This window comes from Ranitomeya imitator, chromosome 2, assembly GCF_032444005.1.
Source record: "Ranitomeya imitator isolate aRanImi1 chromosome 2, aRanImi1.pri, whole genome shotgun sequence".
Taxonomy (NCBI): Eukaryota; Metazoa; Chordata; class Amphibia; order Anura; family Dendrobatidae; genus Ranitomeya; species Ranitomeya imitator.
In genome coordinates this window covers 652,695,782-652,718,553 of record NC_091283.1, presented here as the reverse complement: position 1 = coordinate 652,718,553, position 22,772 = coordinate 652,695,782, and the positions used below count along the sequence as shown (strand labels likewise).

Here is a 22,772-nt window from a genome sequence, read left to right as displayed (position 1 = left end):
TCAAAGATCACAGTAAGGCTCAGCTCACATTTATCCTGCGTTGAGTGCTTACACCGGGGTTTCTGTGTAAATCTTTGAAATACATGATTCAGATTAAATTGCCAGAGGAAGATTCTTTATAATGAGGCAGATGGAAGCACCGAGGATGCCGGCTGGTCTATTATTTGGCGGTGTCCGTGTTTTTAGGCATGCATAAAAGAGTCATCGGCCAGAGTTTTGTGCACCTCTGAAAAGGACAGAACAGAGGACAGACTGAGTCCAGAGTAATTCTGCTGCCTCATTAGTGAATGTATCCTTTGGGATTTCATCTGACTCACGTAACTTATAGATTTAGATGGAAACCCTGATATATGTGCACAGTGTAGAGCACAGGATAAATGTGATCCCAAATGTTATGTAAAATGTTCCTAATAAAAGCTCAATTAAATCCACACAAAAAAAACCCGTCCCTACTCGCATGTGTCATCTGTTAATGGAAATAGAAGTAGCTTACACTTTACTGGTAGTACAAAGAGTCTGGAAAGTGCTATGGCTCCTCCCCCTCCCCCAACCACAACCATTTTTACTCAGCAACAGCCACTGCTGCTTGTTTCTGGAAAACACCCCTGGAGTCAAATCATCACTGCACCTGTAGATAAATTCCCAAAAAGGTATCATTTCCAAAATGGGATCACTTGAGGGTGTATTCTGTTCTTCTAGCACTTAGGAGCTCTGCATACGGAGTCTGCCATTTTTATCCATTTCCCCTTATGAAAATGTAAAATCGCAGGCTAAAACAACATTTTAGTCATAAAATATCAGTATGATCACTGTACCCTTAGATAAATTCAATTAAGAGGTGTAGTCTGTAAAATAAAGTCACTTATGGGGGGGGGGGGGGGAGTCTGCTGTTTCAGTGCCTAGGGGGCCCTTCCCAGTGAGTCATGCACCTGCAAACAATAACAGTAAAATATGCACTAAAATACGGCGCTCCTTCCCTTCCGAGTTTTGCACTGTGCCTTAAAAGTACAGTGCCTTGCGAACTTGGAACTTTTTAATGTTTAAAGGTTTGGAAATCATTTTGTATCCAAATCCGGCTTATAACTTCTCCACAACAGTATCACGGACCTGCCTATTGTGTTCCTCTTCATGATGCTCTCTGTGCTTCAAACAGAACCCTGAGACTATCACAGAGCAGGTGCATTTATATGGAGACATGATTACACACAGGTGGATTATATTTATCATCATTAGGCATTTAGGACAACATTGGATCATTCAGAGATCCATAATGAACTTCAGGAGTGAGTTTGCTGCACTGAAAGTAAAAAGGGCCGAATAATATTGCACGCCCCACTTTTCAGTCTTTGAATTTCCTGTTGTGAATTCAGCTTTTGGGCTCCCTCCGGTGGTTGTAGAGGGTAATGCAGTTGTGCCTGGAATGCAGGAGTGAACAGGTGTATCTACTAATTGCAAAACTGACTGGGGTATATAGCTTTGCTGGATCCTTTAGTCAGTGCCAGTTGTCCATTGTTCTTGAAGGATTCACTTCCCTGCTGGTCTCTCCAGTTTGCTGTGTTTTTCTACAAAGATAAGTCCTGGCTTTGTTTTTGCTGTCCACCTGCAGTGGACCTTATAGTTCTGTGCATTTTCATGGATTTTTTGCAGCCTAGCTATTTCTCTGGAGATGCAGATATACCCCCCATGTCTTTAGTCAGATGTGGTGATCCGTATTTTCTGCGGTGGATATTTTCTAGTGTTTTTATACTGACCGCATAGTACTCTGCTCTATTCTTTCTTTTTAGCTAGTATGGCCTCCTATGCTAAAATCTGATTTCATATCTGCGTATATTATTTTCCTCTCCTCTCACAGTCAATATTTGTGGGGGGCTATCTATCCTTTGGGGATTTTCTCTGAGGCAAGATAGGTTTCCTGTTTCTGTCTTTAGGGGTAGTTAGATCTTAGGCTGCGCCGAGGGGTCTAGGGAGTGTTAGGTACCCCCCACGGCTATTTCTAGTTGAGCTGCTAGGTTCAGGGTTTGCGGTCAGTACAGGGACCACCTTCTCCAGAGTACGTCTCATGTTGCTCCAAGGCCACCAGATCATAACAGTACAACTGGCCAACAATGAGTTAATTGCATCTCAGAAGAAGGGTGGAAAGATTTTGAACCATTTTTTTTTTCCTTAGCCTGTTTGGTCTGTTCCTCCCTCTTTACCTCTGGGTGGCTACGGAGTCTAGTATTAACATGAATGTTCAGGAGTTAGTTTCTCGTGTGGATCAGCTTGCTGCTAGGGTACAGGGTATTTCAGATTTCATTGTTTAGACCCCTGCCTTAGAGCCTAAGATTCCCACTCCTGATTTATTCTTTGGTGACAGATCCAAATTTTTGAGTTTCAAAAATAACTGTAAACTGTTTTTTGCTTTAAGACCCCGGTCTTCTGGTGATCCTATTCAGCAGGTTAAAATCATCATATCTCTGCTGCGTGGTGACCCATAGGATTGGGCATTTTCCCTGGAATCTGGCAATCCTGCTTTGCTTAATGTTGATTCGTTCTTTCAGGCATTGGGGTTGTTGTATGATGAGCCTAATTCTGTGGATCAGGCTGAGAAAATCTTGTTAGCCCTGTGTCAAGGTCAAGAAGCGGCAGAAATGTATTGCCAGAAATTTAGAAAATGGTCTGTACTGACTAAATGGAATGAGGATGCCTTGGCGGCAATTTTCAGAAAGGGTCTTTCTGAATCCGTTAAAGATGTTATGGTGGGGTTCCCCACGCCTGCTGGTCTGAGTGATTCTATGTCTCTGGCCATTCAGATTGATCGGCGCTTGCGCGAGCGCAGAATTGTGCACACTGTGGCGTTGTCCTCTGAGCGGAGCCCTGAGCCTATGCAGTGTGATATGATTTTGTCTAGAGCTGAACGTCAAACATTCAGGCGTCAGAATAGGTTGTGTTTTTTGTTATGGACCTGGTGGTTAAGAGCACCCGGAACGACCTGATGGTTAAACTCACACAGGACAAGCTCTGGGAAGTGGGAACTCTGCTGACCGCAACCCCTAATCCTGTCACACAACTAGAAATAGCCGTGGAGCGTACCTAACACGACCTAGACGCCTCTTCACAGCCTAAGAGCTAACTAGCCCTAAAGATAGAAAATAAAGCCTACCTTGCCTCAGAGAAATTCCCCAAAGGAAAAGGCAGCCCCCCACATATATTGACTGTGAGTTAAGATGAAAGTTACAAACACAGAGATGAAACAGGTTTCAGCAAAGGGAGGCCAGACTTACTAAACAGACTGAGGATAGAAAAGGTATCTTTGCGGTCAGCACAAAAAACTACAAAAAACCACGCAGAGTGTGCAAAAAGACCTCCGCACCGACTCACGGTGCGGAGGTGCCACTCTGCATCCCAGAGCTTCCAGCTAGCAAGACAAAATCATGATAGCCAACCGGACAAGGAAACAATGAACAAATAATTAGCTAGCAGGGACTTAGCTTCTGCTGGAGTAGACAGGTCACCAGAAAGATCCAAGAGCGAACTGAACCAGCACAAGAACATTGACAGCTGGCATGGAGTAACGATCTGAGTGGAGTTAAATAGAACAGCCAGCCAAAGAATAAACTACGTCACCTGTGGAAGGAACCTCAGAAGCAGCAGCTCCACTCACAGCCACCAGAGGGAGTCCATGGACAGAACTCGCCGAAGTACCATTCATGACCACAGGAGGGAGTTTGAAAACAGAATTCACAACAGTTTTTACTGCGGCGATTCTGCTCATGTTATTTCTGATTGCCCTAAGCGTACTAAGAGAATCGCTAGTTCTGTTGCCATCAGTACTATACAACCTAAATTTCTGTTATCTGTGACCTTGATCTGCTCATTATCATCATTTTCTGTCATGGCATTTGTGGATTCAGGCGCCGCTCTGAACTTGATGGACTTAGAATTTGTCAGACGTTGTGGTTTTCCCTTGCAGCCTTTGCAGAACCCTATTCCTTTGAGGGGCATTGATGCTACACCGTTGGCTAAAAATAAACCTCAGTTTTGGACACAGCTGACCATGCGCATGGCATCAACCCATCGGGAAGATTGTCGTTTTCTGGTGTAGCATAATTTGCATGATGATATTGTGCTGGGTTTTACATGGTTGCAGCTACATAATCCGGTGTTAGATTGGAAATCCATGTCTGTGACTAGTTTGGGTTGTCAGGGGGTTCATGATCAGGTTCCTTTGATGTCAATCTCCTCTTCCCCCTCTTCTGAAGTTCCTGAGTTTTTGTCTGACTTCCAGGATGTATTCGATGAGCCCAAATCCAGTTCCCTTCCATGGCATAGGGACTGTGATTGTGCTATTGATTTGATTCCAGGTTGTAAGTTCCCTAAGGGCCGACTTTTCAACCTGTCTGTGCCTGAACATACCGCCATGCGGAGCTATATTAAGGAGTCTTTGGAGAAAGGGCATATTCGGCCATCTTCTTCACCGTTGGGAGCGGGGTTCTTTTTTGTTGCCAAGAAGGATGGCTCCTTGAGACCCTGTATTGATTATCGCCTCTTGAATAAGATCACGGTTAAATTTCAATACCCCTTGCCTTTGCTTACTGATTTGTTTGCTAGGATTAAGGGGTCTAGCTGGTTTACTAAGATTGACCTTCGAGGGGCATATAATCTTATTCGTATCAAGCAGGGTGACGAATGGAAAACTGCATTTAATACGCCCGAAGGCCATTTTGAATACCTTGTGATGCCATTCGGACTCTCTAATGCCCAATCTGTGTTCCAATCCTTCATGCATGATATCTTTCGGAGTTATCTTGATAAATTCATGGTTGTATATTTGGATGATATTTTGATTTTTTCCAATGATTGGGAGTCTCATGTGAAACAGGTCAGGATGGTATTTCAGATCCTCCATAATAATGCTTTGTTTGTGAAGGAGTCAAAGTGCCTCTTTGGAGTGCAGAAGGTTTCTTTTTTGGGTTTCATTTTTTCTCCCCCATCTATAGAAATGGATCCGGTTAAGGTTCAGGCCATTCATGATTGGATTCAGCCCACATCTGTGAAGAGCCTTCAGAAATTCTTTGCTAATTTTTATCGTCGTTTCATTGCCAACTTCTCCAGTGTGGTTAAACCTCTAACCGATTTGACCAAGAAAGGCGCTGATATGACGAATTGGTCCTCTGAGGCTGTTGAGGCCTTTCAGGAGCTTAAACGCCGATTTACTTCTGCCCCTGTGTTGCATCAGCCAGATGTTTCTTTTCCATTTCAGGTTGAGGTTGACGCGTCTGAGATTGGGGCAGGGGCCGTTTTGTCTCAGAGGAATTCTGATGGTTCCTTGATGAAACCGTGTGCTTTCTTTTCTCGGAAGTTTTCGCCTGCGGAACGCAATTATGATGTCGGCAATCGGGAGTTGTTGGCTATGAAGTGGGCATTTGAGGAGTGGCGACATTGGCTTGAGGGGGCCAAGCACCGTATTGTGGTCCTGAACGATCATGAGAATCTGATTTACCTCGAGTCTGCCAAACGGCTGAATCCTAGACAGGCTCGATGGTCCCTGTTTTTCTCCCGTTTTGATTTTGTGGTCTCGTACATTCCTGGTACTAAGAATGTTAAGGCGGATGCCCTCTCTAGGAGTTTTTTTCCTGATTCCCCTGGGGTTCTTGAGCTGGTCGGCATTTTGAAGGAAGGGGTGATTCTTTCTGCCATCTCCCCTGATTTGCGACGGGTTCTTCAGGAATTTCAGGCTGATAAGCCTGACCGCTGTCCTGTGGGGAAACTGTTTGTTCCTGATAGATGGACTAGTAAAGTGATTTCTGAGGTTCATTGTTCTGTGTTGGCTGGCCATCCTGGGATTTTTGGTACCAGAGATTTGGTTGGTAGGTCCTTTTGGTGGCCTTCTTTGTCGCGGGATGTGCGTTCTTTTGTGCAGTCCTGTGGGATTTGTGCGCGGGCTAAGCCTTGCTGTTCCCGCGCTAGTGGGTTGCTTTTGCCATTGCCGGTCCCTGAGAGACCTTGGACGCATATTTCTATGGATTTTATTTCCGATCTTCCTGTTTCCCAAAGACTGTCGGTTATCTGGGTTGTCTGTGACCGATTTTCTAAGATGGTTCATTTGGTGCCTTTGCCTAAATTGCCTTCTTCTTCTGATTTGGTTCCGTTGTTTTTTCAGCATGTGGAACGTTTGCATGGTATTCCGGAGAATATTGTGTCCGACAGAGGGTCCCAGTTTGTTTCTAGGTTTTGGCGGGCCTTTTGTGCCAAGCTGGGCATTGATTTGTCTTTTTCCTCTGCATTTCATCCTCAGACAAATGGCCAGACTGAGCGAACTAATCAGACCTTGGAGACCTATTTGAGATGCTTTGTGTCTGCTGATCAGGATGATTGGGTGGCTTTTTTGCCATTGGCCGAGTTTGCCCTTAATAATCGGGCTAGTTCGGCTACTTTGGTTTCGCCTTTTTTTTGTAATTTTGGTTTTCATCCTCGTTTTTCTTCAGGGCAGGTTGAGCCTTCTGACCTTCCTGGTGTGGATTCTGTGGTCGACAGGTTGCAGCAGATTTGGGCTTGTGTGGTGGACAATTTGGTGCTGTCTCAGGAGGAGGCTCAGCGTTTTGCTAACCGTCGTCGGTGTGTTGGTTCCCGGCTTCGGGTTGGTGATCTGCTTTGGTTATCTTCCCTAACCCTACCCCTAACCCTAATCCTAAAGGGATCCCAACCCTAACCCTACCCCTACCCCTAAAGGGATTAGGGTTAGGGGTAGGGTTATGGGTAGGGTTAGGGGTAGGATCCCTTTATCAATTTTATGGTGTGTGGTGGTTTATCAGTGTGTTTTTTTTTTAACGCATGCGTTTTTAACGCATGCAAATGCATGTGGTTAAAAACGCATGCGTTTACATAGCCAGCAATGCATTTTTTTGCCGCAAAAAATGCATGTGTTTTTTTGCGGCAAAAGAAAACGCCGCTAAAAATACTACATGTTGCATTTCTGCAACACAACGCATGCAGAAAAAAACGCATACATTTTTAATGTTAAATATATGGGAAAAAACGCATGCATTTTTTTGTGTTTTTTTACCACAAAAACGCAAAAAAAAAATGCAAATGTGAAACCACCCTAAGACTTTAATGACTTTATAGTCCAGTAAAGGCGGATTTCTTTTTCTGCCAAAGTCTGGATTTTAGCTTCCAAGGACTTGGTGCTGATCAGTTCAGTTCAGTTCAGCTTGGTGCTGATCAGTTCTGGTTATTACTCAGAATGAAAAAGACTACATACTAATTTGTGAACAGCTGGAAAAATCTAAACGGGAACTTTCCTCCCGTATAAGTGGCGATAATTTTAAATCTTTTGAGAAAAAACTGGAGAAGAAATTAATCTTAGTCCAGATGGACACTAAAGAAAAGAAAAAAGAGAAATTTCTCAGAGACAAGCGTGACTTTGAGTCTGGTCAGATTTTTACGTGGAACAAAAATAATCCCAGAAAATCTTTCTCCAGAAATCGTTCTAGAAAGTTTGGAAAATACCAAAAAACTTGTCGTGATGGATGGGTCACTGACTCAGACTCAAGTGCTACGGAGGAGGGTGGAGAAGAAGTGGCCTCTGCTTCTAATACAACACATCCTAGTCCAACACCCCCTACGGCCCAAACCCCTTTAGAAGGAAAAAAATCCGCCGAGGGGGGAGAAAAAAGCGCTTGGAAGAAACGCAAACATGTGTCTTGGAGGCGATAACAACCCAGAATGAGGGAAGTCACGCAGATGATTCGTTACAAATCATTAATTTATCACAAAGAGTGCTCACAGGGGATCAAATAAAAGTGCTCTCACGGGGGGGTCAACTTTTGCTTGCCAGAAGCTTTTGATTTAAGCAAATTTAAAATTGATTTATTTAAGAGTGTTAGGAAGTTGCATTTACACAAACACTTTTGTAAGAGGAAGGATAACATTGCAACTCCAAAGTGCAAAACAATCAACCACCAGCACTCGGATGTAGAATGCACGCTCCAAAGTCCAAGGATCCAATCGGACCAAAGTCACAAGAAAAAAAGAGAAAGAGCAGCATCCATACCAGGTGAATAATATCCAAAACGGTCTTTATTCTGCCATCCAATAGATACAACGTTTCGGCCAGAGTGGCCTTTGTCAAGTATACAAAGTATCAAAAGTGGCCATCTTAAATAGTGTGGAGCCCACATGGGCACCAATCACCATCAAGGGGCGGCCTTTATTAAATTACCATAAAAACATATAATACGTGCTTATATCTCTTACATCATATATTGTTACAGCCAATCACAGCTATACCATATAACTTATTATCGATAATACACCATATAAATCAAAAAAGAAAGCGCAGGAGACATATCATCAGTTCATGGCCCAATCATTGTTATAGCTACCCCGTTACCATGGGGATATTGCCACCAATCACCAGCTTGGGAAGAAAAAGGCGCACAAAACATATGCCGCCAATCTGCATTTACCTATAGAGCGGTGTCCATATGCTGCAGGACGCCAGCGCATGCGCACAGAGCACGCCGGAGAAGCGATCATGTGACCGCCCAACAGCGTAGCTCGCCGCGCACGCACCGAGCGCCACAGACCAGGCATCAACACCGGAGACACAAGACCCAGTCAGGCACATGATCCGTCAGGAGACACCACAGCGAATGAACGCCAGCATCTCCAACACGCCCACATGCAGCCCCAGGTCCGCGCTCACGGGGATGCCACGGACATAGCCAAATCCATGGCAACCACACGCTCACTATGTATACATAATTTACACAAGGCGATTTGACAGACAGGGATCACAAGGAGGACAAAAAGAAAGAAAAAGAAATATTAATAAACTAAGAAATAAACCAAGAAAACTAAATGGAATTGAGAAAAATATATTATATAGAAAACATTTTTATTTAGTACACTACATCCTCCATCTGTTCCCTGGATGTCAAATCCCAAGTGTCCTGTAAAATAAAAAAGAGAAAAAAGAAAAAAGAAGAAAGATTATACCAACAGTACATGATTAAAAATAACACAGAACATAATTAAAAATACACAGAGAAGGACGCACTATGGGAGAGAATAGGGGACGTAAGATGTTATGACCTGGTGGTTAGGAGCACCCGGAATGACCTGATAGTTAAAACTCACACAGGACCTCATATCCAAGATTTTGACTCACGTCCCATTCTCTCATACAGATGGGGGCGTAACCTTAGAGATCGATTGGTGAAGTCAGACATTGGGACAGGCAAGGTTGCCATCTAGAGGACCTTGCATCCTCCTCGGATGGGCAACTTTCCCTGTCTCAATTGTGCCTGCTGTGGCAATATGCTTAAAGGCGATAGCTTTTGCCATCCTCGAACTGGGAAAAAATTTATGATCAAGGAACGATTTACATGCTCTTCGAAATTTGTGATTTATCTAATAGTATGTCCATGTGGACTAATGTACGTTGGTGAAACAACAATGGAAGTAAGAGCACGGATAAGCAAACATAAGAGCACGAACAAACATGCATGATTTACCAATACCTAAGCATTTCAGTGATTGTAGGCATTCTATTAACCAATTGAGGTTTAGGGTCATTGATGGGGTCCCAACTTTGAGGAGAGGGGGTGACAGGACACTCAAATTGAAACAGAAGGAGTTGAGGTGGATCTCGGTATTGGAGACACTACAACCTAAGGGGCTGAATATAGATTATAATCTACACATATGTGCATCATAAATCATAAATAATTTTATTGATGTTGATGCCACAGCCCGATGGGCCATATGTGGATTCGGCCTTGTTGGAATTATATACCCTGACGTCCCCTATTCTCTCCCTTAGTGCGTCCTTCTCTGTGTATTTTTAATTATGTGCTGTGTTATTTTTAATCATGTACTGTTGGTATAATCTTTCTTCTTTTTTCTCTTTTTTTTTATTTTACAGGACACTTGGGATTTGGCATCCAGGGAACAGATGGAGGATGTAGTGTACTAAATAAAAATGTTTTCTATATATTTTTCTCAATTCCAATTTAGTTTTCTTGGTTTATTTCTTAGTTTATTAATAATTATTTTTCTTTCTTTTTGTCCTCCTTGTGATCCCTGTCTGTCAAATCGCTTTGTGTAAATTATGTATACATAGTGAGCGTGTGGTTGCCATGGATTTGGCTATGTCCGTGGCATCCCCGTGAGCTCGGACCTGGGGCTGCATGTGGGCGTGTTGGAGATGCTGGTGTTCATTCGCTGTGGCGTCTCCTGACGGATCATGTGCCTGACTGGGTCTTGTGTCTCCGGTGTTAATGCCTGGTCTGTGTCGCTCGGCACGTGCGCGGCGAGCTACGCTGTTGGGCGGTCACATGATCGCTTCTCCGGCGTGCTCTGTGCGCTTGCGGCATATGGACACCGCTATATATGTAAATGCTGATTGGCGACATATGTTTTGTGTGCCTTTTTCTTTCCAACAAATAGGGATTGGACTAACAATGGGAGGATATGAACAGAAGCTGGTGATTGGTGGCAATATCCCCATGGTAACGGGGTAGCTATAACCATGATTGGGCCATGAACTGATGATATGTCTCCTGCGCTTTCTTTTTTGTTTTATATGGTGTATTATCGATAATAAGTTATATGGTATAGCTGTGATTGGCTGTAACAATATATGATGTAAGAGATATAAGCACGTATTATATGTTTTTATGGTAATTTAATAAAGGCCGCCCCTTGATGGTGATTGGTGCCCATGTGGGCTCCACACTATTTAAGATGGCCACTTTTGATACTTTGTATACTTGACAAAGGCCACTCTGGCCGAAACGTTGTATCTATTGGATGGCAGAATAAAGACCGTTTTGGATATTATTCACCTGGTATGGATGCTGCTCTTTCTTTTTTTCTTGTAACATTGCAACTCCAGTCACCACAGATACACCGGCTACGGTGGGACCTTTGGGGTTTATGGTGTACCCAGTCATAGACCAAAGGGATATTGAGATGAGTACATTACTAGCGGGGTTAAGTGATGATCTAGAAGGGACTTCTGATGATCGGCAAATTCATAATGAACTTGGTTCAGCACACCCCTTTATAGGGGGTATTAAATCTAGCTGGATGCCTCCTACATCACCCGGTAACAACATAGATCTCTTCCAAGATTTGGTGATTAAAGACAGAGGCAATTTTATATAAGCAAGCTCTGTATAATCTATCAGTGGAAGAAAAAAGAGCCCTGAGAGAGATACAAAAATGGGAGGATGTCATCATCAGAAAAGCCGATAAAGGCGGCAATTTAGTCATCTTAGATAAAGCGTATTATATAGAGGCTTTATCCCAGTTAAATGACTAACACATACTCTCTCTTAGCCAATAATCCCACTAACAGCATTAAACAAAAATTGAGAACACTCTTACGAAAATACGTGGAGAAGGGGACAATATCCCAAAGACGAGCAGAAAAACTAATACCGGAATTCCCACAGTTCCCAAATTGGTATAGCATCCCAAAGGTCCACAAAAATGCGGAGAGACCCCCTGGACGCCCAATAGTTTCGGGGAAAAACTCAGTGACCGAGCCGCTGTCCCAATTTTTAGATTGGCTGTTGAAACCCCTGTTGTTAAAAATACCCTTGTTCGTAAAGGACTCAGGTGACTTTTTGTTGGCCCTCAAGGACTTTGGCAACCCACCTTCGCCCTAGCATCGATTGACATTGTCAACTTATATACGAGAATACCGCAACAAAAAGGCTTAGAAGCTGTTCAGCGTATTCTCCTTAACACAGAAAAAGATCAGGACTTTGTCTCTTTCGTGTTGGAAGGACTTGACTTCGTGCTGTCCAATAACACCTTTAAGTTTCTAGATAAATGGTACAGTCAAAGAGTTGGTACCGCGATGGGCACTCCGGTGGTGTGCGTTTTCGCGAACCTGTTTTTGGCAGCATTCGAGGAAAAGCACATCACCGGAGCCCTTAACCCGTATTTAAAGCACATACACCTCTATCTGCGGTTCGCTGACGACGTTTTTATTGTGTGGGACGGAGGTGAACGGACGTTTAACGATTTTGTGGGGTTTCTAAAAGATAACAATGACCAAAACATGAAATTCACGTCGGTGTTTGGAGATAAACAGCTAGATTTTCTGGACGTAAAAATAGAGATCGAGGAAGGTATGATAAAAACTAGTGTCCACAGAAAAACAACTGCAACTAATAACGTGTTACATTTTCATAGCGCTCACCCTGCTCACACGAAATGTGGTATCCCATATAGCCAGATGGTAAGGCTAAGAAAAATTAATAACTGCGAGGACAGTTACAAAAAGCAGCTAGAGGAACTTAAACTGCGTTTTAAAAACAGGGGTTACCCTAATCACATACTGCGACAGGCAGAATTACGGGCTGCCAATTTAACCCAAGTGGACCTATTGAAAAAAGGCAGAAATAAGAGAAGTAGTAGGACAAACAATCGCAATGAAAACGGGATATTTACCTTCTTGTTTAAGCACAGCCCGCTTGAGGATGATATCCATGCGGCTATTCGCAAAAATTGGCATGTGCTTAAAAACGACACCGATTTCCGCAGTTTAACAACCTGTATCCCCCGTTTTGCCTACAAACGCTCAGTGAATATAGGCGACTTGGTAGTATAAAACCGGCTGACTGCTGATACCAGCAGCTGGATGAAAAAATCTCTCCCGCAAGGTAATTTTAAGTGCGGCGGTTGCAGTATGTGTCATTTACACAAAATTAATAATCCTCTTAAAGTGGGCACGATTTACCACACCGTGAGAGACTTTATAACATGTAAATGTAAATTTGTGGTGTATGTAATTTACTGCCCATGCAACCGATTTTATATCGGTAAAACAATAAGACCCCTAGTTGTCAGGTTTCGCGAGCACTATAATTCTGTGCTTACAGGGAAGGGGCGAGTGCGCCTAGTAAAACACATACATGATGTGCACGGCAGCGATCCCAGTTCCCTTTGTTTTGCCGGCTAAGTGGTAGTTAAATTCCCTCAGCAAGGAGGCAACCACAATAAATTATTGCTACAACGCGAAGCCCGCTGGATCCTAAAAACTGATGCGCAAGGGCCCTGGGGTCTTAATGACAAACTAGACATGACGGTTTTCATCTAAATCCGTTTGAAAATCTTGAGATTGTAGTATGAGATGTTTTTATTTGTATTTGATTGCACATGTGTGATAGGTGGTGTGTCCACTCCTACAAAAGGATATGACATCACCAACACAACTCACTGGACCCGTTGAAGCGCTTGTGCGCGAAACGGCCGTGGTCCGTCTCGTCTCTGCACACTCCCTCACCGCTCCCTCCTCATGTCTTAGCCTGTCTTGTCCCAAGTTTGGAACGTTGTGCCATGGTCAATAAAGGACAATTATACTATTGAAGACTGTGGGTGAGTGCTGCATTCATTTATCTCTTCGTTTGCTGGTGATTCATCTGTTCTTATTGCACGCACCTCCCTATCTTCAGAAGAAGCTTGGTCCGTCTAGTCCCCTGGGTGTGCACTGCAGCTGTTTGATTTTGGGAGAGCTCGTTCAGTGTCAGTCGGCTGGTTTCTCTACTGTGACTAGGTTTATATGAGGCCTGGGGCCTCTGTCCCTGCGTTGTGCCCGGCCGGATCCGGAAAATGTAGAGGACCAGTTTGAGTTGCAATGAAAAAAATCAGGACCGAGCCTGCTGTTGCTGGTTCCGAAAGGGTCAAGAGAGTCACTGCTGTGGAAGAAATTTCTTCCCTCCAGTGGTGTCAGAGATAAGCTGATCGAGCTTTTCGCCAGGCGACCACTCTGATATGGTAAGGAGGTTAACGACTTTTTGGAATCGGAATCCGCATGCCAGTCTCTGAACCATAGAGACCTCCTAATGGTGATAGCGTTTGCTGCTGCTTGTGAAGCGCAGTTAGCGGCATCCAAAGAAGCGGTCACCAAGAAATCCCCGACTCTGGCTATCTGAGTAGCGAGAAATGCTACCTCAGGGGGGAAGATTGGTATCTAGAACAGCTGAAGATAAGACTTCAGCCCAATGAGCCATAGCCTTAGCCACCCAAGTAGCGGCGAAAGATGGAAAGAGTGTGGCTGCTGAAGATTCAAAGGCTGAGCGAGATAGATTGTCGATCTGACGATCAGTGGTGGTTTTAGCCGAGGCGCCCTCGGAAAAAGACAAAATAGATTTAGTAGCTAAACACAATACCAGAGGATCTACCGGGGAAGACTGTGACCAATCTTTCCTTAGATCAGGGGCAAAGGGATTGATTCCATGAGCTTCTGCCCTGTGAAACATTTGTCTGGAAGGATCCTGTGAGTCAACAATTTCGGTAAATTCGGGATGATCCGCGAACACCCTTTGAGCTTGCTTGGTCCTCCTAAAGGACACAGCATGATCCGTTTTAGATAAGGGTGCCTCATCTAGTTTCAGGGCTTTATTCACTGAGTCAATGAGGGAGTCGAGGGTCTCCTAATCGTGTTGGAATTCCTGATCCAAGGACGCGTCAGAATCGTCCTCTGAAACAGGTTCTCTACTAGCCTCAGGAGAGGGGGAAAGGGAAATTGAACTCCCAGAACCCGAATCATGGTGATGATCTGGGGAAATGGCATGGGTCCTTTTCCTGGAAGCACGAGAGCTCCTTGGTAAGGTACGACCCCTAATGGACAGCGGGTTCTGTCCATCGGAAGCGTCATCCGTAAATGATAGGTGAGCGCCCTGGTTAGAGGAAGGGTCCCGGAGAGAGTCTACTGCTTTGGCCAGGGATGCCATAGACCGGGAAAGGGAGGTAGCCCACTCAAGGGGACTAGGCTCACTGGGTACGGTATCAGTAATAGGTGGTCCCTGAGTAGTCACCGGTTCACAAGTTAAGGTAACCTTACAAGTGGTACAAGCAGCAAAAACACAGTGTGGGTTTTGCCAGTCTTTTTGGAAGGCTTAGATTGAGACATAGTATCACCTTGAAAGGATAGCGTACTAGCAGGAGAAGGGTTAAGCTATATTTCTGCAGCTTACCCAGGTCCTGTGTCTTGAATCCCCAGGGGAGACGCCGCAATATGTCCACAGAAAATCGCCAGGTCCTGTGAAGGCTGTGACCAATCCCTGGAATAGGCGCTGCGGTATCAGCCCTGCAGGTGGAGAAATATGGCCGCCGAGATCAGGAAGTAAAGGCGCTTCTCATGGAACGAGAAGCGCCAGAAGGAGGGGGCAGCGCTAACTGCCAATGGGCGGAGCTGCGGCATGTACACCTGAGAAAGCTGGGGGCTAAATTTATAATAGCCGGTTGCGGCCTGCAGCACCGCGACCGCTGTTTACGCGCACAGACGCCCGCCGCTCTGGTCGCGACCGCCGTTTGTGGACCGACATGACCCATCGACCAGGGGCTTTGTATGTGTGCGGACCTCCCTTGTCCCAGGATCCCCTACACCTCGGCCCCCACTGGTGTACTCACAGTAGGTGCGGTGCTCAATCCACCGTCGCCATAGTCAGGGAGGGGGTGGAAAGCTTCTGCCGCCTTGCGTCATCCGCTATATCAGTGGTGATGCAATGGGGGGCTGCACGGATGCCATACATATTATGTCCGGCTATGCACCTGGCTCCAGGAGAGGTAGATGGAGGGCTACTCCATGTGGTTGCCTGCTATGGAGGGGGGAGATCGGAACGCGAAGGAACCGTCGCCCGTAAGGTGAGCTCAGGGCTGGCATCCAACGTTGCAGGAAAGTATACGGGAGGGACGCTCCATGTACTTGCCTGTTGATGGTTCAGGGGAGATCGGAACCTAGAAAGGGTCCATCACCCCATTCTCTCCGTTAAGGAAAAAATAGAATCAAAATAAGAATGAAAATAAAAACGGTGGGGTCTGAACCAGACCCAATTGCCTCCTACAGACACTAAGCAAGAACTGGTTCACTTAGAGCCAGCAGGAGGGTGTATACTGCAGGGGAGGAGCTATTCTTTCTGTGTTAACTTAGTGTCCTCCTAGTGCAGCAGCATAACACCCATGGTCCTGTGTCCTCCTGTGAGGCGTAGCAGAAATTAGAAATCGCTGGCCAACTTTTAACCCTACTAACAAAAAAAAATATGTTTCAAAAATTGTGCCGATGTAAAAGTAGACATTTTATTTATTAAATATTGTGTGATATACCTCTCTGGTTTAAAAGCATAAAAATTAAATTTTTTAAATTGGAAAAATGTAAAATATTTTTCACCAAATTTCCAATTTTTCACAAATAAATGCAAGCCATATAGAAGGAATTTTACCACTATCATGAAGTACAATATGTAACAAAATAATCTCAGAATCAGCGTTCTAGAGCTATTACCTCATAAAGGGACAGTGATCAAAATTGTAAAATTTCGCTTGGTCAGGAAGGTGAAAACAGGCTTGGGGGATGAAACAAAAAAACATGGTAAAAAAAATAAATACATATTTGGTATTGCGGTGTTTATATCAAAATATAAAATAAAATGTTCCCATCAGTAAACTACGGTATGCAACAAGAAAAAAATCTAAACGAATTACTTTTTTTGTCAGCTGTGATATTGGAATAAAATGCAGTAACAGGCAATCAAAGCATGGTATCTACCCCAAAATGGGATTAATTAAAAATGTCAGCTCAGGGCGCAAAAATCAAGCTCTCACTCAGTCTCAGATCACGAAAAATGGAGATGCTATGGATCTTGAAAAAATGGCTACATATTTTTCTATATTTTTTTTCTTACTACTAATTTCAGATTTTTTTTACCACTTAAATAAAAAATGAACTTATACATGTTTGGTATCTTTGTACTCCTACTAACCAGGGGAATCAGATTTGCAGGTCAGTTTTACCATATAGTGAACATGGTAAATAAAAAAAACTCAAAAAACAATTGTGGAATTGCACTTTTTTTCCCCCGTTTTCCAGTATCCTATAAGGTAAAATGAATGGTCGTTCAAAACTACAACTCTTCCTGCAAAAAACAAGAACTCACACGGCTATATAGATGGTAAAAATTAGGCTATGTGCACACGTTGAGGATTTACTGCAAATCCACAGCGTTTTTTCCATGCAGAAACACTGCAGAACCAAATAAAAAAAAAAAGACCATGTCAATTCTTTGTTCGTTTCTGCAGCATTTCTGCACCCATTCCATTATAGGAAAATGCAAGGGTAAAATGAAATGAAATGAAATCCGCACAAGATCTGCAGGAAAAACACACAAAATCCGCATAAAAAATGCGCAGATTTTGACCTGCATTTTCTGCCAAGAGATGCAGAATCCGCACAAAAAATTCCACAGGCAAATCTGTAACGAGTGCACATAGCCCAAAGTTATGGCTTTGTGAAAAAGGTGGAGCAAAAAAATTAAAAAGCAAAAAATGTCTAAAAATTTCCATTCGCCCCACTTTTTCCCTCTTATGAAAAAATAAAAACATACTTGACGCAGTGTCTGTAAAAGCACAACCAAACTAAAAACTGAAATTAAAGGGGTTGTCCACTACCAACCCCCTCTCATTCAAAACGTTTGGCCCCGATAAAATAATAAAGCCTGTACTCACCTTCTGTACTGGCGCATTTCCTGTAGCATCAGCACTCACGTTCCCGGGGCTCGCGTGCGGTTGTTGTTAAACTGGTGCCCAATCAGTGCCGGTGTCACTGTCCCTGCTTTCGGAAGCTGCAGCTGACTTCTTCCTCATGCTCAATTCAACAGGAGGCGGTCACAGTGACGCAAGCGATGATTGGGCACTGGCGTCATGTGTCACAACAACAGCACAGGAGCCCCAGGAGATGGAATGCCAACACCGTGGGAATGGCGCCCCCTGGGAATGGCGACTGCATGGGAGACGAGTATAGGCTATTTTATGTGGGCCAAGTGAGGGGTATGAGAAGAAGTTGTCCAAGTAGTGGACAACCTCTTTAACGATCAGTAAATATTGTAATGAAGAAAAAAAAACAAAAACAATTAAACTGTTGAAAACATTGTCTGTACCCAAAATTTGTATCACTGAAAAAAAACTACTCCCTAGGAAAAAAAACAAGCTTTGGCACAGGTCAATTGACAAAAAAAAAGCCCTCATAAGTAGAGGACAGTGGCAATTTTTTCTTTTTTTTTTTTTACACAAATTTAAAATCTTATTAATGGGATTTGTCTACTATTCGGACAACACCTATACTTATCTCCGGCGCAATTCCAGTGGTATCGCACTGCCTCTCCCGGGGATCGTGTGACATTTTTAGGCTAGCCGATTCCTGCAGCCAAATCGCACTGGCTTCACTCTCCACACCTTTGGACGAATCACATCCATCCAGGAGAAGTGAAAATGCAGGAGCTCTATGGTTTTACATCTAGGTTGTCTAAGAAAAAAAAACTACACTGCAGTCTTTTGAGCCAAAGGTAGAATTAGAAATAAGAAAACAACCTGAGAAATCTGAAGAAAGCTCTTGAACTTCTTTTTGCTGAATCAATTTTTAGCATGTGCTGAAAAGAAAACCTACAGTGGCATTTTTTCCAAAAATCCTCAATATTGTATAATTTCTACAGATACAAAAATCTCCTCAAAAAATATTTTAAATATATGTTCAATCGTTTTATTTTACAAATACAACCAGAAAAACGAAGGCTCCTGTTATCATAAATGATTGCGACTTCTCTGATGGATAACCAAATTTGATTTCTTTGTAAAACATTTTCCACATAGTGAACATGAAAATGGTTTTTCACCCGTATGGATTCTGAGGTGTTCAAGTAGTCTGGACTTGTTTGTGAAACCTTTCCCACACTCTGAACAAGGGTACGGCTTCTCCCCAGTGTGAATTCTCCGATGCTCCACCAAATGAGATTTATTTTTAAAACATTTTCCACATTCAGAACATGGAAATGGCTTCTCCCCTGTGTGAACCCGAAGATGTCCAAGGAGATTGGACTTCTGGGCAAAACTCTTGCCACAATGAGGACATACAAACGGCTTTTCCCCTGTGTGAACCCGCTGATGTTCTAGAAGATTTGACTTCTTGGCAAATCCTTTTCCACACTGAGAACATAGAAATGGCTTCTCCCCTGTGTGGGTCTTGAGATGATTGACAAGGTTAGATCTTTGTCCAAAACATCGACCACATTCAAGGCATATATGATCATGTTTTCCCAGCAAAAAGTCATTATGAGAATCTAAACTTGTATATATCGTATTGTCAATGTGAGCGGAAATCTGTGCAGTCACTTGATCCGAATTAGTGGAAAAACGTCTATGTGTAGTGGGGTCAAATGAACAATGTAGGCCATGAAGGGCTGGGTGTATATTCGAAGTAATGGGGTTTTGCTTTGAGTTGTTCACATCTTCAACTTCTGGATATTGTCCAAGCCGACTCTCCCAGGTATTGATCATGACTTCATCTACAGGAAATAAAATGAAAGACAATTTAGAATAAACTGTATTCACTTACTGCATACATAAATGTAGAATTACATGGCAGTCATATAGATGAAGCAAATCTCAATTTTGACTCAGACGAAAAGTCACAAATGAAAAAAGAGACAATTCCTTTGCAGTGCAAATATAAAAATGGATATTTTGAGTCCATATTGAAAAATACAGAATGCATACAGACCATTACAAAGCAGCATCGCTGGTCATACATTTACAGACAGACAATGCTCATAGTGACACAATCTTGAGAACTTTTTACTTATTGTCTTAAAGCCTTCACCTCACAAACAGTTCTATGATTCTCTATGTTTCTGGTTTGTTTTAGTAAAACATGAAGGCTTATTTAATCTTTATCTGTGGTTGTTTTATCTAAACCTTGTGGGCTTTTCTCATCGTTTGATGTTTACCTGGTATCTATGTTTCATCTTATCTTGAAAGCTGGCCACTGGACGGGCAGGGTAAAACCAGAGTTACACAGTGTAAATCACTATATAAGGCCAGAGAAAAATGACTGGGATAGAAGCAAAAACTTGTGTATCTGTACACGTGTACAGTGTTGTGATACCTGCATAAGTGGGGACGCCCGTGCAGTGTTGTTAATTTCCCAGGGGTTCTTTGTCTTGGTGCATGCTTCTCTGATATTACAAGCAGATGATGTTTAAAAGCCTCTTGGTGGTGATGTGAGTATATGTAGTTAATCTTTATATGTACTTAACCTTTGTAAGTTAAAATATACAAAAGTGTACGCAATCATACTACTTCTTTAATTTTGTACATTGAAATAAAATTGCATTATATTGCCTTCTTTAAAGCTGTATCCGAACCTTAGTGTTAGAAACTTGGCAAAACACCAATAGATCTTTGAATAATAATTTCCACAATTGGATATGTTAAAAGAAGTAAAGAAATAAGAGAAAAAAAGGTCAGCTCACCCCTTAGATGTCCAGGAACCATAGCACGGAATCTGTAGTGCAGCAGGATAAGTAATGGAAAAAGGAGGTAATCCAGCTCTTTGTTCCTTCAAAATCCAGCATCATCTCATACAGCATAAGTGTCCCTAGCTTCCCCAGGGATCCATAAGCTGACGCGTTTCGAGCTTAGTGGCTCTTATTCAAATCCCTGGGGAAGCTGGGGAGACTTATGCTGTATGATATGATGCTGGATTGTTAAGTTTTGCTTCAATAAATGATGGATTTTAAAGGAACAAAGAGCTGGATTACCTCCTTTTTCGATTAAGAAACAAATGTGGTATAATCAGATCATGTTCCTGCATGATCAAACGGTCATGTCGGACGCTGTTCACACTAGGGCGTCCGACAGACAGCGGAAATTCCACATTTGTCCACTATACGCTCAGTGGCGCCGGCTAGATTTTATCCAGGTTATCCAGGGTTAATGTCACGCACGCGCCCAGACTGGTTGGCGCGGGCATACGGGGGTGTGGCCCCACTGGACCACAGACCAAACTTCCCTGGAAGGGGCGTAACTAAGTAGCTTCCTAGGTATTCGCTGGAGCCTCTGATGGTGAGGTCAGACTTGTGCAATAGGAAGCTACCAGGTGCCACTCCAGGGTGATGTCTGGCTGTGGCTGCTGATCCCACTAAGGAACGGAGCGGGCACGGCTGGCACTCTGGCTGACAGGCGGGCACGGCTGGGACACAGGCAGGCAGACGGGTACAACAGAGACACTGGCGGGCAGGCGGACACGGCTGGCTCTCTGGTAGGCAGGCGGGTACGGCTGGAACATAGGAAGAACCGGTAGGGACCGGTCTGCAGGCAGGTATGTGAAACAGGTTGGAACCTGTTCAGACAGGAGGACTAAGTAACAAGTAGAAGGTGGAACTAAGAGAAGAGAAGGAGAAGGCAGAGCCAAGAGCGGAGCCGCAAGAGGCGGAGCCAAGGGCGGAGATGCTGGAGGCGGAGCCAAGAGCGCAGACGCTGGAGGCGGAGCCAAGAGCGGAGACGCTGGAGGCGGAGCCAAGAGCGGAGATGCTGGAGGCGGAGCCAAGAGCGGAGACGCTGGAGGCGGAACCAAAAGCGGAGACGCTGGAGGTAACGCCAAGAGCAGAGACGGAGCCAAGTGCAGAAACACAGGAGGTGGAGCCAGATAGAACCGCAAAGAGCGGAGCCACAGAGCAAAGCCAGAGAGTGCGAAGCAAGGTCTGAGTGCAGAGCCGCAAGAGTGCGGAGTGTAAGCAGACTGAGAACACAAGGAAAGACAAAGCAGGGAAGGAAGCCACAGACAAGGAGACCGAGAAAAGACAAAGTACAGACAAGGCAATGGAACAAGACACAGGGACAAAGACACAGGGACCAGGATATTCTGCCTCCTGGAGGGCGGACTACAAGATCAAGGCAATAGCACATAGAAAAGCCTCCAGAGAGGGAGTAACTCAGAGCAAGGCCAGGCAAACTCAGCAGCTAAACACTAACTGAGCTAACACATTGCACAGGCCCAGACCACAGGGTGGAGCTGCACTATATACAGGAGGCCTCTTGATAATTGGTCAGGAACTGATTAGACAGATGCACCTGATTCCTATAAGAACCAGAGAGTTCAGGCGCCGGCCCCCTATACACATAGCCATGAAGCATGCACAGAGCAGAGACACAGAACATGGAGCTGGCATGAAACAGAAACCACATCATGGCCTGGAGCAGTGGGTACGATTGTGTGAGAGATGTGAGGCCATGCTGTGATGCCAGCAGAGTTGTTACAGTACCCCCCCCCCCTTTACGGCCCCTCTTCTTCAAGCCCGCCAGAATAACTTGTAGAAGAAGGATAGGAGCACACATAGTCCAGGCCAACATGACATCTTCAGGGTAGAATAAGGCAGGCGGGTCACCAGGAATCTCACAAAACAAAGTCTCTTGGTGCTCAACAGGGTTAGCTTCCACAATGAGCTGGACCACCTCCTTCAGGTAGACAGGTAACAGGGAATTGAATGCTGCTGTCTTAACATCTTCACCAGCCGGACACATGGAAACTGGAAGCCTTCTCATAGGATTCAACTTTTGCCCGACAAGTAGCAGAGATGTTCTTAGATACGGAACACAAGAAAAGTCATTAGAGATGAGAGAGGAGAACAACAGCTCCACCGGGTCAGAGAAAAATTGAGGTGAACAAACTTCTGTTTTGAAATCTTCACCAGCCGGCCACAAGGACGCTGAACGTATCCACATAGGAACCATCTTCTGCCCGTTATCCAGAAGAAATCGTCCAAACGGCGGGGATGTTCCTAGGAACAGATTACAGGAATAGTCGTGGGAGATGTGTGGAGAGATAGTCACCGCTTCCCCATCTTCAGTGACGTTAGCACACCTTGACTCGACGACTAACTGTTTACTGGTATAGTCGCTGGAGATGTGTGGAGACATCGTCACCATTTCCCCATCTTCAG

The 22,772-nt window shown here is 44.1% G+C and overlaps 1 protein-coding gene across 2 annotated transcripts in view; it reads right to left on the bottom strand.

The window, feature by feature from the left end:
* Nucleotides 1–16,102: 16,102 nt before the first annotated feature.
* Nucleotides 16,103–22,772, bottom strand: part of LOC138667095 (oocyte zinc finger protein XlCOF8.4-like) — a 47,518-nt gene continuing 40,848 nt past the window's right edge. For both annotated transcript variants that reach the window (XM_069755399.1, XM_069755400.1), the window contains one exon: nt 16,103–19,337. In XM_069755399.1, the coding sequence (XP_069611500.1) occupies nt 18,577–19,337 (761 nt within the window). In that variant the 3' untranslated portion in view covers nt 16,103–18,576. The remainder of the gene's footprint in view (nt 19,338–22,772) is intronic.